A 16853-nucleotide genomic window follows, 5' to 3' on the forward strand; every position below is an offset into this window, starting at 1 on the left:
AGTTACCATAAAGCGTGACCACAGCTGAAAGTCTTGTCAGCTAGTTTGTGGTTGGGTAGGTAGTGGGTCATGGAGGCATGGAGAGGGGGGGATCATTTTAGATATATGCACGGGTTATTTATCAAATATTTATTAATGTTTCAGTGGGAAAACCTTTTTGAGGCTAAGGCCCCACATAGCGACCCACAGCAAAAAAGCGCGGCGGCAAAAACCGCAACAATGCAAGCAAACCATGTTGTTTAGGTCACATGGGGCCCTGGCCTCAGGGTAAGGACCGATGTTGCGGAAAGACACTGTATTCTGTTAGGGAGTGTTCACACTACCGTTGGTGTCCAACAGCTAGTGTCCACTGCTAATGTCCGTTCAAAATCTTGTGCGGACATTAGCAGAGGACACTAGATGTGTCCGTGACATTTTGCATTGATTTAAATGGAGATCGGGTGCGCTCTTTTACTGTCCGTGGGTGTCCTTACGGGAGCCTTCACACGGAGTTAACGCGCGTGTATTTTTGCAAAATACACGTGTAAAACTAAGACTCCCATTGACTTCAATGACATTTTAAAGGCGTATTTTTACACGTGTAAAAAATATCATTGAAGTCAATGGGAGTCTTATTTTTACACATGTATTTTGCAAAAATACATGCACGTTTACTCCGTGTGAAGGCTCCCTTAGGGGGCATTCACACTGAGTAAACGCTAGCTTATTCTGAACGTAAAACACGTTCAGAATAAGCCGCGTCTAAAGCAGCTCCATTCATCTCTATGGGAGCCGGCATACGAGCGCTCCCCATAGAAATGAATGGGCTGCTTCTTTCACTCCGAGCAGTCCCATTGAAGTGAATGGGAATTGCCCGCGTGTACGGCAAGCTCTGCTCATGCCGGAGCGTACACGCCGGCACTCCCCATTCACTTCAATGGGACTGCTCGCAGTGAAAGAAGCAGCCCATTCATTTCTATGGGGAGTGCTCATATGCCGGCTCCCATAGAGATGAATGGAGCTGCTTTAGACTCCGCTTATTCTGAACGTGTTTTACGTTCAGAATAAGCTAGCGTTTACTCAGTGTGAATGCACCCTTAGTGTCCGACTTTTCAAGTGGACAGCAAAAACCTACATGTCGGGTTTTGCTGTCCACTTGAAAAGTCGGACATCTTTGGGAACGGACAGTTAAGGACACCCACAGACAGTAAAAGAACGCACCCGATGTCCATTTAAATCAATGCAAAATGTCACGGACACAGCTAGTGTCCACACAAGATTTTGGACGGACATTAGCAGCAGACACTACCTGTCGGACACTGATGGTAGTGTGAACGCCCCCTTACAGATTTTCCTGCATATTTTGCTATCCAAAGTCAAAAGCCTTGGCTTGAAAAAGAAAGGTATATTTTGAGCTGGGGCCCCACGATTTGCCCATTGGGGAGCGTGTGCAGCACCCCTCCTATTGAAGCAATATTCCTTAACCAGGAGAGTCGCTGCATGCACCCCCCATCCACACGGAGATTTTTTTTGGTCAGGAAAAATCCGCTCAGGAAAATTCCTGAGGTGTTTTTTGAGGCGTTTCCTGAAGCGTTCTTTGAGGTGTTTTCCGCCTGAAAAAAATTAATGCAAGTCAACAGGAGGTGGAAAGTCTACCCGGCGTTTTTTGAGGCGGTTTTTGTCAAAAAACGCCTCAGAAAAAACACCAGGCGGTTTTTCCGTCTCCCATTGACTTGCATTGAATTTTTCAGGCGGAAAACGCCTGAAGAGTGGACATGTCGCTTCTGGTTTTCTGCTAGCGGAAAAAAAAAAAAAAAAGCAGGTTACATGGGACTGTATGGTGAGGTGTTTTTTGGACGAGGATTTTGAGGCGGATTCCTGACCAAAAAAAACTCTGTGTGAACGCAGCCTTATAGCGCATGAGCCCTGGTCTAAGTCACGGGACCCATGCACCATATTTGCAGGTTGTCAGACATGACTGAGGTACCCGCGACAACCAGCAGACACCACCAGCTCACCACACTCAATGTCTGACAACCATATAGGGAAACACGAAGCAAGTTTCGTCAGATACTTCACAGCTATGACTGACTATATAACTACCTGGTAGTGTCCCAGCGCTAAGTGTAACAGTAACCTGTCAAGCATCCCCTTCATGTAATAAGTAGGTGCAGCCCCCACACATAACACACAGACAGGGCAGCGGACACTGGTAATGTCAGTCAGTCACACAACACAACTTTCCATGTGTCAGCCATAACACAGCTTCCGTGGTACTAACCTGACTCACTGGAGACGTCACTGTCCGTGTCCAATAAAGTTTCATGAAAAAAAAGGAAAAGAGAAATCAGTTCCCGCCTAGACTCGCAGACAGACTGAAGCTCTGAGGCGGAGGGGCGTGTCCGGATTCTGATTGGCTGTGCGGCGCGTCCATCACGTCACATGACATGATTATTATTGAAGGCAGGTTGTGTAGCAGGTGTAGGGTGTCCTAGCAGTGTTATGTGACAGTGCAGGATATAGTGTGTAGATAGTGCTCTGCTATATACTGTATACTCTGTTATAGCCATACTGTATACTTATTGATGCTGTTGCATTGTATTGGCTGGGCTTATTATAACATCTGTATTTGGTTTTTTGAGGGGTTGTCCCAGTTAGTAGTCAGTAATAGGTTTATAGTGGCCATTTTGGCAGATTTATGAAGATTTGTATTATTAACACCTGTTTTCACTGCCCCAAAGTCGGGGGAGGCTATTCCTTATATAGGACAAGGTGCACGCCTGCTCATAAATGGGGCGCACCTTCCACTGGGCTGTGCCCCTGCCCCTGATGTACATCTTCAATATCATGTCAGATTTCTGCAAAACAAAAACAGATTTCAGCCATGAATGATGGTACAATGGGCGAAAGCGGTGCAGTTAACCACATTTTGCACAAGTATTGTGACTTTATACAACATGTACACCAGAAAAATAGAGAACAAGGCATAAAATGCTCCATTGATTCCCATCAGGGTTGTAACTTGAGGGGGTTGCATCAGGAGCCTTAGGGGGCCCATAACCACTGGCATCAGTATTGAGATTGCAGCTTCCATCTGGCCCATAAACCAAGGAGACCCACAGATTACCCGAACCACGCTAAGGGGGATTAAACTCCTTGGCACCTGTAACCATCATTACAAAGAATTCGCTGTAGGGATGAGGTGGGGGCCCCGGACAAAAGATTGCACTGGGGCCCACAAGACTTTAGTTACGCCATTGATTCCCATGTCCCATTATTTGACAAGTCAGTTTCAATTAACCCTGAAAAATTAGAATATGTCATATGTTTATACCACACAAAAGCAAAATGGGCATTAAAAAAAAGTGGTTTTTTTTTTTTCAATTTTAAGTGCATGAGGCCTAAGTGTGTGATATTTGGGGGTCCCACCTCTAGACCACCTTCCTGATCATGAAAATGGAGGGATAGGAGATAAGTTGCAGATCTTGACTTGCACTGTTCTGCAATGCATTACTAACCCCTATTGAATTCCCATGCTCATGAACAGGCGGGTGATGGGATACCCAGCAATTAGAGATGAGTGAGTAGTATTCGAAACGGCAGTTTCGAATAGCATGCACCCATAGGAATGAATGGACGCAGGGGGTTAAGCGGCAGGACGCCGGCCCCGTCTACGTGCCGGCCGGCTCCATTCATTGCTATGGGTGCGTGTTATTCGAAACTGCCGTTTCGAATACTACTCGCTCATCTCTACCAGCAATCAGACCCTTATTGGGGTTGTCCTATTACAGGCACAGAAAGTTCTTGTACATCCTCCATGTGAATGACCCACTTGTATGGAGTTCCAGAGATTGCAGTGCATTGGTGCTACATTCACACTGATAGCTGGGAGACCCAGCAGTTGGACCCCAACTGGGTAAACGGACAACCCCTTTAAACCGGCGTTAGATCTTCTGTGCTACCTATATGAGGCAGCATGTAAAAACTAAACTGGGGATGGGTGCCGAAAACTCTACAATTTACACGACACTGAAATCTTTACCGCTTTCTTAAAAGAAGCTGCTAAACCTGTATTATAACTATTGTTATTAGAGATGAGCGAGTAGTATTCGATCAAGTACCTCACTACCATAGGAATGCGTGTAAGTGGCTTAAGCGCGTCAAATATTCGATGCACTTAACCCGTTGGTGTTCAGCCGCTTACACGCAGTCCTATGGCAGCGAGGTATTCGATTGAATACTACTTGCTCATCTCTAATTATTATATTACAAATTAGAACTTTAACACATTAATGTAAATGAAATAAGGAATCCATATACATATTGTCTGGTTATTATCATTATTATTGTACCTGGAATTATATATATTGTGGTTGTACATCCTTAGTGACAGAGATGTTCCAGTGAAAGTAACCTGGAAGGCTATGATAACATAAATCTGAATTTTGCTATTTTCCTGCTAACTGCAGCATATTACTGTACAATAATGTCCCTTGGGTTCTCCTTGAATGCAGTGAGTGGGCATTACAGCTGAGCAAGCAGACCATCTCGTCCAACCTATGCTGCAGATATTTCAATGGCACCTTCTTGTGACCTATAATTCAGATACCTACATTAACCCATAAACACTCTCCAATCTCAGTTCAGAAGATAAATGTCATGATTTTACAACAAATAAACACAAATGTTGTCAGTAAACATAGGCATTAACATGATGAGTTGGAATCGGGCTCCCAAATTTATCATTTCCTCCTCTCCTTACTTACGGACACATAGCCTGGGTTCTTATTGAAAGGGGAAGAGGATCTCAGAAGGATTCTGATGCCAGACAAAGACGGGCAGCATTCTAAACACACGGTGGCACTGCCCGTTGATTCAACTTTTTGGGGAAAAGATTATAAAATACCATTAACACAATCTGCTCCATATACAGTACTGTATATTGCTTTCTCACCTTAACACATTTTGCTATGACTCCTCCACCAAAACTTCCAATATTGGGTTCATAAGGTGAACGATCTCTGTAGGATGGAGGTGTTAGTACCCTGGAACAACATGTCCAGGTCAACCTTCCTAAAAACATGGATACCATGGTTATTAGAGATGAGTGAACACTATTCGGATCAGCCGATCCGAACAGCACGCACCCATAGAAATGAATGGAAGCACCTGTGACGCTGACTTTGCCAGCGGCCGGCGTCACAGGTGCTTCCATTCATTTCTATGGGAGCATGCTGTTCGGATCGGCTGATCCGAATAGTGTTCACTCATCTCTAATGGTTATCCAAAAAATAATTTGCCTAACAAACATCAGCTCTACAAAGCAGCCAAACCCTCAGAGTAACATAGTCTAAACCTCTATCTTTGGCTACCTGTGTCATATTTAGACTGAGCTCCAATATGTGTTTTTGACATAAATCTCTATAGCTATGACCCAGTCAGCTGTTATATCTGGTGGGCTATGTATGTTGGCTTGCACAGCAGACACACGAGAGTAACTGCGGTAGCGGCTGCCACAGGGCCCAGGACATTAGAGGGCCCGGCGGCAGCTGCTACCGCTGCAGATTTTTTTTTTTTGTAATAGGCCGTTACCTGTTGGAGTCACCTGTTAAATCAATATCTCACTTTTTGTCACCACCAAATGCAGGCGAAAAAACTGCCATTTGTAGCGGCATACAAAATGAAAAATAAGCAGATACGAGCGGCGCTGACCTCTCCCACAATATTTATTTTCTTTGTATTTTCAGCAACCTTCATTAAAATTTACTTCTAAGATCTGGCATATACAGTACTAGCTTTTATCCGCGACTTCGTCCATGGAACCCCGACCCCCTGCGGGACCCACCTGGAGCGGTGCGCAGGGTTGTTCCTTTGCCTTGGGTCCGCAGCGGGCCCTTCCTACACCTGTGGGTCCATGGAGCCTCGGGGCCCACCCTGCGGCCCGCTGGAACTGTTTACCTCCTCTCCCTCCTGGCGCCCGCCACCCCACTTTCTCCCTATCCGCTTCCCCATGTGGTCACTCCTTCCTCCTACTCCATGCCCCTTTGCCCCCCCAGGAACGTGCCCCCTTCCCTACCCCGTGCCCCCCACTCTGCGGCCCACTGGAACTCTTCACCCGGTCTCCCTCCTGGCACCCGCCACCCCCCTTTGTCCCTACCTGCTTCCCCATGTGGTCACTCCTTCCTCCTACCCCATACCCCCTTCCCCCGTCTTCCCTACCCCGTGCCCCCTTTTCCCCCCCACCAGACCTTGCCGACTGTGTGTCCCCTTTCCCCCTACCAACCTGTGGACCCGTCCTCACCACACCCTGGGCTTCCCGTGCACCGATGTTCAGACTTGTAGTGTCCAGAGACGGTAGAGGCTGGGGGACAGCTGGCCGAACCGGCGTTCAAGAGCACGGCGCAGGCGACCCCCTGTCCGGCCGCGGCAGAGTACTGCATCCCGTGGTGAGGCCACACAGGTGGGGCAGCGTATGGACCATACGCTGCCCCAGAGTAGAGGCCCTTGTGCAGAACACTCCGGACCTCTCAGAGACGCCATGTTGGTGTGGACGGCGGCCGGACGATAACTCCACCCACATAGAGAAGCGGCACCCAATGAGGTGAGCTGCTGAAAGGGCTGGGATGACGTCATCCCAGGTCCTGCAGCAAATTGAACCGTGAGAAGCACCGGGCGCGGGAGTGAATTGCGGTGGTGTACGGGAATTCCATGTAGCCTATCGCTCAATCCGGGACCCAAGGTATGTATGTGCGCATTTTCAGACAAATCCGTTTGCCCGTGTAGGTGTAATTGAGGAACAAACTTTATAATATTAGTAGGATAGGAAGAGTCTGAGGTTACTTGAGCCCACCAGATAAAATTATAATGGAGGCCCACCCTCCAAAAAAGCTTGGAGATAGACCATAGTAGCCTTAAATTTTGGATGTCTTCTGGTGGACCATTATTGTGTCTCTGGTGGGCCATTTAGACACTACTTCTGCTGCCGTCTGAGTTAGCATTGAAACTGTCATGGCAGCCACCAGACCTAGGAGCTTTATGATGTCATCAGAGGTGAAACCTGTAACTTTTGGGGTCCCAACACAAAATCTGATACAGGGCCCCCCACTTACTATGTGCTATAAAACTGGTGCCTTATGTTATAGAGAGACTTTGGGGCCCTCCGGCTCCATAGACTGGTAACGATTGTTACCTCTGCACTCCTTGTAGCTCTGTTGTGGATTCTGTTGGATTATTTGGGTACTCTTCATATTCTTCCAATCAAAAGATGGAAACCATGTCAGGACTCAACAGACTCCATTATAATTCAATGATGCCAGTCAGGTACTGGTGCATCTCCATCATGTGTATAGGTATTGCAGTGCATTACAGTTTACATTAGCATTGGAAACGATGAGTCAGGTGTGAATGGACTCTAGAAAAACATACTTAGTACAAAATAAATATTGAATAAAACCAAATAATAATGATAACAAGTCAGATATGCAGTTGTATCGGTTTGTCTTATATCTTGTACTGCTAAACTGAAATGACCCAGCTACAGAAGTTCTACTTGTACATCAAGATGTCTGCTTCACGATCTCTAGATATGTCGTAGGAAATGACTCGCTTTTCCTAATATCCTGACATGTTTATACTAGGTTCACACTAGCGCCTGTCTATCCATCGTTCTGGTCCTCCAACAGACAGGCGGCCCAGTTCACATCTTAATTCTTGTTTCTGTCCACTTGGGGACCCAACTCGAATGGAAACTTGTCCATGTAAAAAAACAGTTACCTTAGGAAACCCGTGGATCCCATAGACTATAATAGAGTCCGTGTGGTTTCCACTCGGTTTCTGCTTGAAAAATGCAGTGATAAAAGCGCTGCTTGTAGGACTTTTCTCTGAGCGTATTTCATGCGGATAGGCGAACAGAATGGCCTGAACGCAGGTGTGAACTGGGCTAAGATAAAGAAGTAGTCTTAGGTTTAACTCTTTGTATTTTTTGAATGGGGTATGAGGGTATGGGGATGAGATTTGTATCTGTGTGTGTGTTTGAGATCAAGAAATTAGATGGTGAGCCCCATTGGAAGCAGGGACTGGTTACAGGCTGCATGAGGAATATGGTGATAGCAGGAAACACATAAATAGAAAAACCGCTCATTTTTTTTGTTTTCTTTTTTTAATATATAAAGAGCCTTATACAACTAGACCACTAGATGTCAGCCCACCCTTGTAACAGATGCAGAAGGATCCATGTCACCCTATAATGCTATGATGCCACTTTTACTTGACTTCTTTAACCCCTCTCCTCCGTGGTAAATTTTTGATTTTTAATTTTTTTCCTTTCTGCATTAGAAAAGCCGTAACATTAATATTTTCCATTCACATAGTTGTATAAAGCCTAGGTCCCCTGTAGCGAGCTGCAGCCAAAAAAAACACTGCAGAAAAGACAGAGTTTTCCTCTGTGGGTTTTCTGTCTGTAATATACCTATACAGAAAACACCAGCATTTTCATAGGTATAACAGACATGCTGCGGTTTACAAAAACGCAGCGGTTTTTAAAATTGCAACATTTCCGTTGCAGATTTTTCCACTTTACAGCTAATATAATATGCTACGGGTTTTTTTGCTGTGGCATTTCCATGGCATTCCTGCCTATTTGCAATGTGGGGCTTGTCTTCTGCAGGACACATTGTATTTCCTATTGGCACCATTTAATATTTTACTGAATATCCGCAATATTCAGCTGCGCCATTTTCTTACAGGTTCTGTTTATACGGTCTTCACTATGCAATAAAAACTACAGGTTACCTTTATTCTGTGAGTCAAAACAATCCTGGTGATACCAAATTTATGCGACGTTCACATTTGCCCAGTGACCGCCCTTTGTGAGTCTGCCTAAATCCCTGGAAAAACTGGATAGGGGACGGCTTGCCAGCGGTCTGTTTAAAAATCCATTCATTTCAATTTTTTAAAGCAAACTACCGGGGTCCGTATGCAGCCTCTCCGCCTGGAAACCTTTTTTTTTTGTAAGGACACAAAGTCGGACATGCGGTACTTTGTGTCCGCGCAAAGAAAAAAACGGTTTCCAGGCACAGAGTCTGCACACAGAGCCCGGCGGTTAACTTTAAAATCCCATTGAGATGAATGGATTTTAAAGCTGACAAGCCATCCCCTATCCAGTTTCCCCGGGGTTTAACACAGAAGCCCCTGGGGAACAACGGTTGTAGTGTGAATGCCCCCTTATATTCTGTAGAGTTGGAAAGATGCAATACATGAGTATGTCAGCAATGTAACGCTAGGTTCTCTCCTGCATTCGGATTTCCATTCGGGGGATCCACTTGAGAAACCCCCTCGAATGAAAATCCCATATCTCCCAAACGTCCCGATTTCCGCGGTCCCATTTACGATTTTGGTGACGTGTCCCGCGGTCCCAGTTGGAGGGAGGTATGTCCCGATTTCAACTCATATCTGCGTCTGGAGGATGCAGATTTGAGTTGAATACATACGCGACTAAAGCAAGGAGCTGTCACAGCTCAGCTCCTTGCTTTGCTGCTGCACTCCGGCTAGTGGCTGTGTAGGCGCGATGTGATGACGTCACATCGCGCCTACAACAGAATTAGCGAGACTGTGGAGAGAGAGGCGGGGGAGCGAGGAAAAGGTGAGTTTAAGTGGTTTTTGTGTGTAGACATTGAGGTGGAACATGAAACTGGGGGCAGATGAAGGAGAGGACGGCATGACACTGGGGGCAGAGATGGGGGGACATGAATCTGGGGGCAGAGATGGGGGGACATCCGCTCAAAAATGGCGAAAAATGTGGAGAGATTAGCGCTTTTCTGTCTGCATTTTTCAAGCGGAATAGGAAATGGAATCCCCCATTAGAAAGCAGGTGCAGGTGTGAACGTAGCCTAAAACAGGGATCACACAGGGGTTTTTTGGACCGGATTTTGACGCGGAAGCCTCCTCAGCATCCAGTCCAAAAAAACAGCTAGCCGTGGCTGGATGTTGGTGCAGTGCATACAGTGCACCGGCATCCAGTTGCGGCATTCTGCTCCAGATTAGACCCAAATGAATAGACCTAGTCTGGAGGGAGTGTCGTGCCGCAGACTCTGCATCGGATACCATTGCGGAATCTGCCTCAAGAAAGGGCATGGGAACAAACTACTCGCGGAAAAAGAAACCCATTCAATTCAATGGGAGGCGGTTTTTTGAGCCAGATTTTGACGTGGATTACTTGTCAAAATCCTGACCAAAAAACCCCGTGTGATCCCGGTTTAAGACTGGACTCCGGGATTAACTTCAGAGACATTTATCTTCATAGACGCTGTAGACATATAACAAGATTTTTTTTTATTTTTAAAGAGTTTTTCTTTTCGATGCATTCGAGAAATACAAAAAGTGGTAAAAATCCTAAAAAAGTAGACTCTTCAGAAACCTCAAACTGACAGCTTGCTTAGGCAGCAGAAAGGCAAGAATTTTTCCTGTGTCTTTCCACCAAAACGTTGCAGAAACAGAATTGTCGTACGCGGCATTTGTTGACAGCTATATTGTGCTTTTGTGCACATTAAAATCTGCTGAAGCGATTTCCTCCATCACCTCCTCCACAACAATGCCGGCCATAATCTACAAAATCGTCGACTTTTTGCTTTGTCAGTTTTCAGGAATTTTAACATTCTTGGACATATGTTCATTAATGGAGTGAACTGAGAACAAAGGTTTATTCAGACCTAAGCATTGTAATGTCTAATGGGCTCAGTTTTTTTTATGTTCATGGAGGAGCATATGTAGCTTGTTCACAGTTGAGGTTTTTTATTACTTTTTTTTTTTTTTTTTTTTAAGGCAAAAACAGGTGAAGTCAAAAATTCTTTCCTTTTATCTGTTTTTAATCCTCTTCAAATCTCTTTTTCTACATACCGTATATACTCGAGTATAAGCCGAATTTTTCAGCACAGTTTTTGTACTGAAAAAGCCCCCCTCGGCTTATACTCGAGTCGGGGGGGGGGGGGGGGGGTCTATGACCAGCTGCAATATTAATGTATAGAATCTCCCATAAAATAGTGGGAAAAATAAGCTTTACAGGGGTTGTCCCATGTCACATACTCACCAATCTTCGTTGCTGTCAAATCTTCTGTCTTCCTGCTTTGTTGCGTCATTGGTGGGCGGGGTTACATATGCAAAGCCAGCGGCGAGATGCCGCTGGCCCTGCGTGCACGCTCATAGATGGTGAGACCAGTCTAGCCTTCACAATGCGAATACAGACCCGGCATCCGCTGTAATAGAGAGGCGGATGCCGGGAAGGGTTAGACGCCGGCACAGATGCCTGCAACATCGCTACGCTCCTGCCCTGCATGAAGCCAGCAGCGGCAGGAGCAATGCTGTTATTCCGCTCCTCCGCCCCCCCCGGAATAGCAGCATCGCTCCTGCCGCTGCTGGATTCATGCAGGGCAGGAGTGTAGAGATGTTGCAGGCATCTGTGCCGGCGTCTAACCCTTCCCGGCATCCGCCTCTCTATTACAGCAGATGCCGGGTCTGTATTGGCGGCCCCTTCCCCCCAAAGGGTAAACTACCCCCCCTCCAGGCTCACAGCGTCAACTGCGCAGGCGTCGGAGGTGACGTCGAAGAAAGACAAAGAGAGAAGGGGAGGATCCAGCAGAAGATAGAGGCGTTGCTGGAGCCTGTTTTCGCCCCCATCGCATTTCCAGTGCTGGGGCCCGCCTCCATCGCTGCGAGAGAACTAATTTGCATACCGGTAAAAACTGGTATTTCTAAGGAACGGCGCGGCGGAGATCACATCTATAGGTAAGAGACGAATAGCCTTTCTAAAGCCTATTCCGACGTCTTATCTACAAAAAAAGGGTTTTAATGGTAGAATCCCTTTAATGTCCATTGTTCTTATCCTATGACACGACAAAAGCAATTAATAATGGTAGTATGAACATACTCTTACTGACTCAGGATTCAGGCTCGCTGACTTCCACTTGTAAGAGTCTGAAATCCTGGACAATCTCTAATAGAAAGTATAAGACATAACCAGTGGTATAAGTAAAGTCGTGTGGGCCCCGGTGCAATCTTATGTCCGTTGCCCCTACCTCATCCCTACAGCGAATTCTTCCTAGTGAGGGTTAATGGCTGACTTGCGGTATCTCTTGGCTACGCCCGATGGAAATCACTGGATTAGTTTTTATTGGATGTAAAACAGACTGACGCGCGAGTAACCTCCATTACTAACGGATTAGCCATTAACTTCCCTGCCTATGAATGGCGGCTATTCACAACTGAGATTTAGAGGGTCTGTTGTTAATGGACTGTTAAAATATAGGTCACGCTCTGTGATCTGTGATAATGGGCGGCAATCGGGTGACAAATGGCCATTTTAACCCATCGTCATCCGGACGCAGGCTTAGGCTTCATGTACACGACCTGAGTTGGGGGCCATGTTTGTCAGGGCCATGATCACCCTCACGTCTATGGCGGGAGAACACGAAGCAGATATATAATCTGCTCTATTATCCTCATCGGTATGGAACAGATCATGTGAGTGCATTTTGGGATAAACTTGTCCCCCCAACTCAGATACATCCTCCATTAGCCATGGCACCTGTAGGGTTAATATAATAAATAAGCATGTCTATGCAGTACCGCTATCAGACACTAGGGGCAGACAACCAGCTGCAGCCGCCCGTGCCCCCCATTTTCCCGGCTCCATCCTCTTTAGCCTCCGCCGGCAGATGCAGATATGTAAATGAGCGAGCCGCTGCTCGACCAATGACATGAGCTGTCAACACCTGACAGTAACCACGCCCCTCTATATAAGCCGAGGAGGCGGCGCCGTCTCCCCCCTCACTCCCGGGCATCATCCTCCGTGCCCGCGCTTCCTGTGCTCTCCACGGCCGGCTCAGTGCGCGGTCCCGAGTCCTCTCAGTGCGAGGTGTAGGCGGGGGCGCGCCGGGCCGGAGGAGACACATCCAGTCATAACCCGGTCACGTTACAGCTAAGCTCACCGGGCCGGGGTTCCTCCGCTTCTCGTTGGCTCCGGGCGTTGCCCCCTACTCTGTGGGGAAGATGCCCGCCGTGTCCAAGGGAGATGGGATGCGGGGCCTGGCCGTGTTTATCTCAGATATCAGGAACTGTGAGTATTGGGGAATGCCGGGCACATACGGGAGAGAGAGGGAGACATCATTATTAGCGCTGGGACCGTTAGCGGCGCTTGTCCCGCCAGGGGGCGCTCTTCTAATGGCTCGCTATGGTCCCCGGTGCTGAGCATTAGGGGGGCCCTTATAGTGTAGCAGGGCCGTGTTACCCAGTGAAGGTCAGTAGGTGGAATAGATGGAAATGCATCGCACAGTCTGAGCCCTGGCCAATGTCCTGCCCATTGCATCTGGAGACAAGGTCATTATTGCTACAATGTTGTTGTTTATTCATTGGGAAGTATAGGAATGTGCATGTGATGGCGGACGGCGTATCCAGGTGGTCACCTGTGTATTGGGGATAACACCGCGCCTGTTATTACAGATGTGCCCTGTATAAATCAATAGGGGAAGGGCCATAAATCATCAATAAGTTCCTGATCGATTCTGTATTTACTCCGAGCCTCTAAGGTGCCTGCGAAAATCGATTCTGTGGGAAAGCTGGGTGACCGCGGGTCTGATGGGCCTCACCCATCTTTCCTACAGCCCTGACCAGAGGGCCCAATGCAAAATCTGAAATGGGTCCCTATATTATATATATTACATAGCGACGACTCCCCCTGCCCGCCCTATAGCTGCACCCCTGGTCCTGACTGCCCCCCATTATGTGATGCTGCACATGACACACAGGCTGAAATACCATAGAAAAGTTGTGTGATGGACCGGTTGGGCACCCAGCTTTTCCTGAAACAAGTATACCTAAGATAGAAGACATTTCAAGGCGCACCTATGCAGTCCTATGTATGTGCTACAGGTCCCTACTGGATCTGGAAATAGCTATCGCTCCTATGGCCTCCATTGTCTCGGACCGGAGTACCATCCCTATAGAGGGCCGTGACCCTTGTGCTCTAGGCGAGGATACGTTGTTACTTTGTTGGGTAGACATAGGATGTAACGTAGAACCTGAACCGTCGTGATGAGGGAAGGGCGCGTCTCTGTACATATTACTATATGGTCTACATTTCTTATTGATTTGCTTTCAGCCTCTTCAGGTACTTTAGATACAAGATATTTTCTACTATATGTCTTTTATTTTGATCAATAAGAGGATCAGATCTTGTACTACAGGGGGGAGCCGTCTGATACTTGCTGAAAGATCCCTTTAAGGCCACAAGATGTTGAAAAGCTACTTTTTTAAAAAAATTATATTCTGCAGATTTTGCTGCTTCTCATAATTAAACCCAAAAGAGTCTTTAAAAGTATTTGGGGGATATGTATAGGAACTTATCCTTCTCCCTTCTGCTAAATCCACTCCTGGCTTCTGCTCAAAAAAACACAGTAAAATCTGTGAAAAATACAAGAAAAAGGTAGAATTTCTGCAGCTTGTGACCTTAGCCTAAAGGGTTGTGCCATGTTTTGTACTGGTCCACCCATCTACAAGATAAGCAAGGGCTGGACAACGATGACCGAAATAAAATTGTGGAAATTTTCTCAATTATGATTAATGGTGATTATTTTGGTTAACATCCCCTTTAAACCTTTTTCAGTAAGAGGAGGTGTTTGGCGACCCTCACAAGATTTGTCTTCCAAGGTTCACCCGACTGTTTTGTTCAGCTTGAACACAACCAATCCAAAACCATTATGCTCTGGGGTCTCTTTATAATAAAGCAGAGGCCCAGGGGAGGTGAGTAAACATAAGATAATATTACTCACCATTCCTGGGCTCCGGCATGGCTCCCTGTTTTCTTTGGCACTTCGGCATGGTGTCTGGGACCGCTGAGGCCTGTGATTGGACTTGAGTATAATAGTTCCAATGTGGACATGTTTGGTCCGAAAGAAAGAACCTCACAAAGACTGTAATAACTGAGCCCAATTATTGATGTAGACAAAATCACGTTGCTTATTGTGGTTGCTATTCAGTTTTGGTTATTTTTTGATGAATTGCACAGCCTTATGGTAAATGGCAACAGTCTGATTGCTGAGCTTTCCACTGATCAAGAGAACAGGGGTCCCTTGTTTCCCTGTATGAGTTTGGTCGTAGTTGAGTATACGCACCATTCATCTCTATGGGGCTGTGGAAGATGGGTCGCTGTTATTGACTTTTCTTCCACTATCTATCTATCTATCTATCTATCTATCTATCTCCTATCTATCTATCTAGTCCCACACCTTTTCTCTAAAAAGAACCCGCCACATGGTTCTCCGTCACTCTGACAGTCTCAAATCCAGATGGGGCGTTGCTGAAACAGCCTAGCACATCCTTGCACTCCATTTCCATAACTCCATTCACTTCTATGGGAGTTACAGAAAGCGTAGCTCAGATGTCTATGCTGTTTGTGTAAAACCTGACCACCACTGACCGTCTGGATTTGTCAATGAGGATGTGAAGAGTGGGGGGTGACACTACCTGGGGGGTTCATGTTAGCAATAGGTCTATCAGACATTGATTTGTTGTAGATTCTTCTGAAAACTCATTTGAATTGAGTTAGCAGAAATCTATGCAAATGCTACAGAAGATTTCCTTTTAAAGGGGTTGTCCGGGATAACTAGAAATCCCTACACTTGTCTAAACATCCTCCACCCCTCCCCCTTTCTAAATAAACATCATTTATCAAAAATGGATAATTACCCTATATATAGGAGATCTGATTCCTTTTTCACTTTTTAAGCTTTTCTTCGGTTCTTTATCTTCAGTCTGGCTGCTGGCTTACACTATATCCATTTCTGTATTCAGCCTGACACACAGAGCTCTATGGAGAAGTGAGGGGTTTCAGTGGAGTTCTCCTAGTTAAATAATTTATTGCCTTATTCTGTGCACTAGTAGCCTCTTATCTACTATCTCAACCTAGCAGTGTTAAAATACTATAAGAATAGCAAAGTGAAGGAGCAGCAATTATTTTATATCCCCCTCTTCATATTCTAAAATGTATAAAGTGGTCCTGCCTGAGAAGTGCAGAAGAAAACTTATTTTTTTGATAAGACTAGCATCTGCCCACGACTTCGTCTGCAGGTTGGCAGTGGCGCTGAGCCGCTTATGTTAGCTGTTGGTTCTGCTTGGCGGTGCGCACATGTGCTAAACCCTGTGCTCCCCCATTGTCCCTCGCTGGGCACCTGCCGGTTGCGGTAACCCCCCCACGCACCTGACCCCATGCAATTCCCAGGGCTTACGCCCTTTCCCACCCTGGGGCCCCTGTTCCCCCTGTGGACTGCATGGGCCGGACCCCTCCCACCCGCAGCACCCCTGTGGCGACCCCCAACCTCACAGGCCCTCCCCTGCTGCACCCCGGCTCTCCTTCAGCAGCCCCTCTCTCCAGCGGCACCCCACCGACTCTCCCGCGGCCCCCACCCGTCTGCCACCCTTAAAGTCCCTACTTTGAAGCACAGAGCCATACATTGAGTTGGGTTGTTCTTGGTATTGCAGCTCCGCACCATTCACTTGAATGGGACTGTGTTGCTGTTAACACCATGTGACCGATGAACGTAACATCATTGGCACAATGAAGAGGCCAGACCACTGCTTACTGTTCAAACTTCTGATCTGTAAGGGGGCATTCACACGAAGTAGTGGTGCTGATTCTGGCACGATAACTCACGGCAGAATCAGCGCTGATAAAAAGATTCCCACTGAGTTGAATGTGTTACGCGCGGAAGACAGAACCCGTTGAACTCAATGGGAATCTTTTTATCAGCGCTGATTCTGCCACGATTTATCGTTCCAGAATCAGCGCCACTACTCCGTGTGAATGCCCCCTAAGGGTCCCAGGGATT

The 16853-nt window shown here is 46.7% G+C and overlaps 2 protein-coding genes across 6 annotated transcripts in view; one reads left to right on the forward strand and one right to left on the reverse strand.

The window, feature by feature from the left end:
- The window catches only part of CHID1 (chitinase domain containing 1), a 215050-nt gene extending 212753 nt beyond the window's left edge, over positions 1–2297 (reverse strand). The window contains exon 1 of one of the 2 annotated variants that reach the window (XM_075281312.1): positions 2261–2297. The gene's annotated coding sequence lies outside the window, so the exon portion shown is untranslated. Of the gene's footprint in view, positions 1–2082; positions 2128–2260 lie in introns of those variants that run through there. The other variant, XM_075281313.1, reaches the window with a different exon arrangement.
- Positions 2298–12805: 10508 nt separating this feature from the next.
- The window catches only part of AP2A2 (adaptor related protein complex 2 subunit alpha 2), a 46348-nt gene continuing 42300 nt past the window's right edge, over positions 12806–16853 (forward strand). For 3 of the 4 annotated variants that reach the window (XM_075281254.1, XM_075281255.1, XM_075281257.1), the window contains exon 1: positions 12807–13087. In XM_075281254.1, coding sequence (XP_075137355.1) covers positions 13021–13087 — 67 coding nt within the window. In that variant the 5' untranslated portion in view covers positions 12807–13020. Of the gene's footprint in view, positions 13088–16853 lie in introns of all 4 variants that reach the window. The other variant, XM_075281253.1, reaches the window with a different exon arrangement.

The sequence above is a fragment of the Leptodactylus fuscus genome, chromosome 7 (assembly GCF_031893055.1).
Source record: "Leptodactylus fuscus isolate aLepFus1 chromosome 7, aLepFus1.hap2, whole genome shotgun sequence".
NCBI lineage: Eukaryota > Metazoa > Chordata > Amphibia > Anura > Leptodactylidae > Leptodactylus > Leptodactylus fuscus.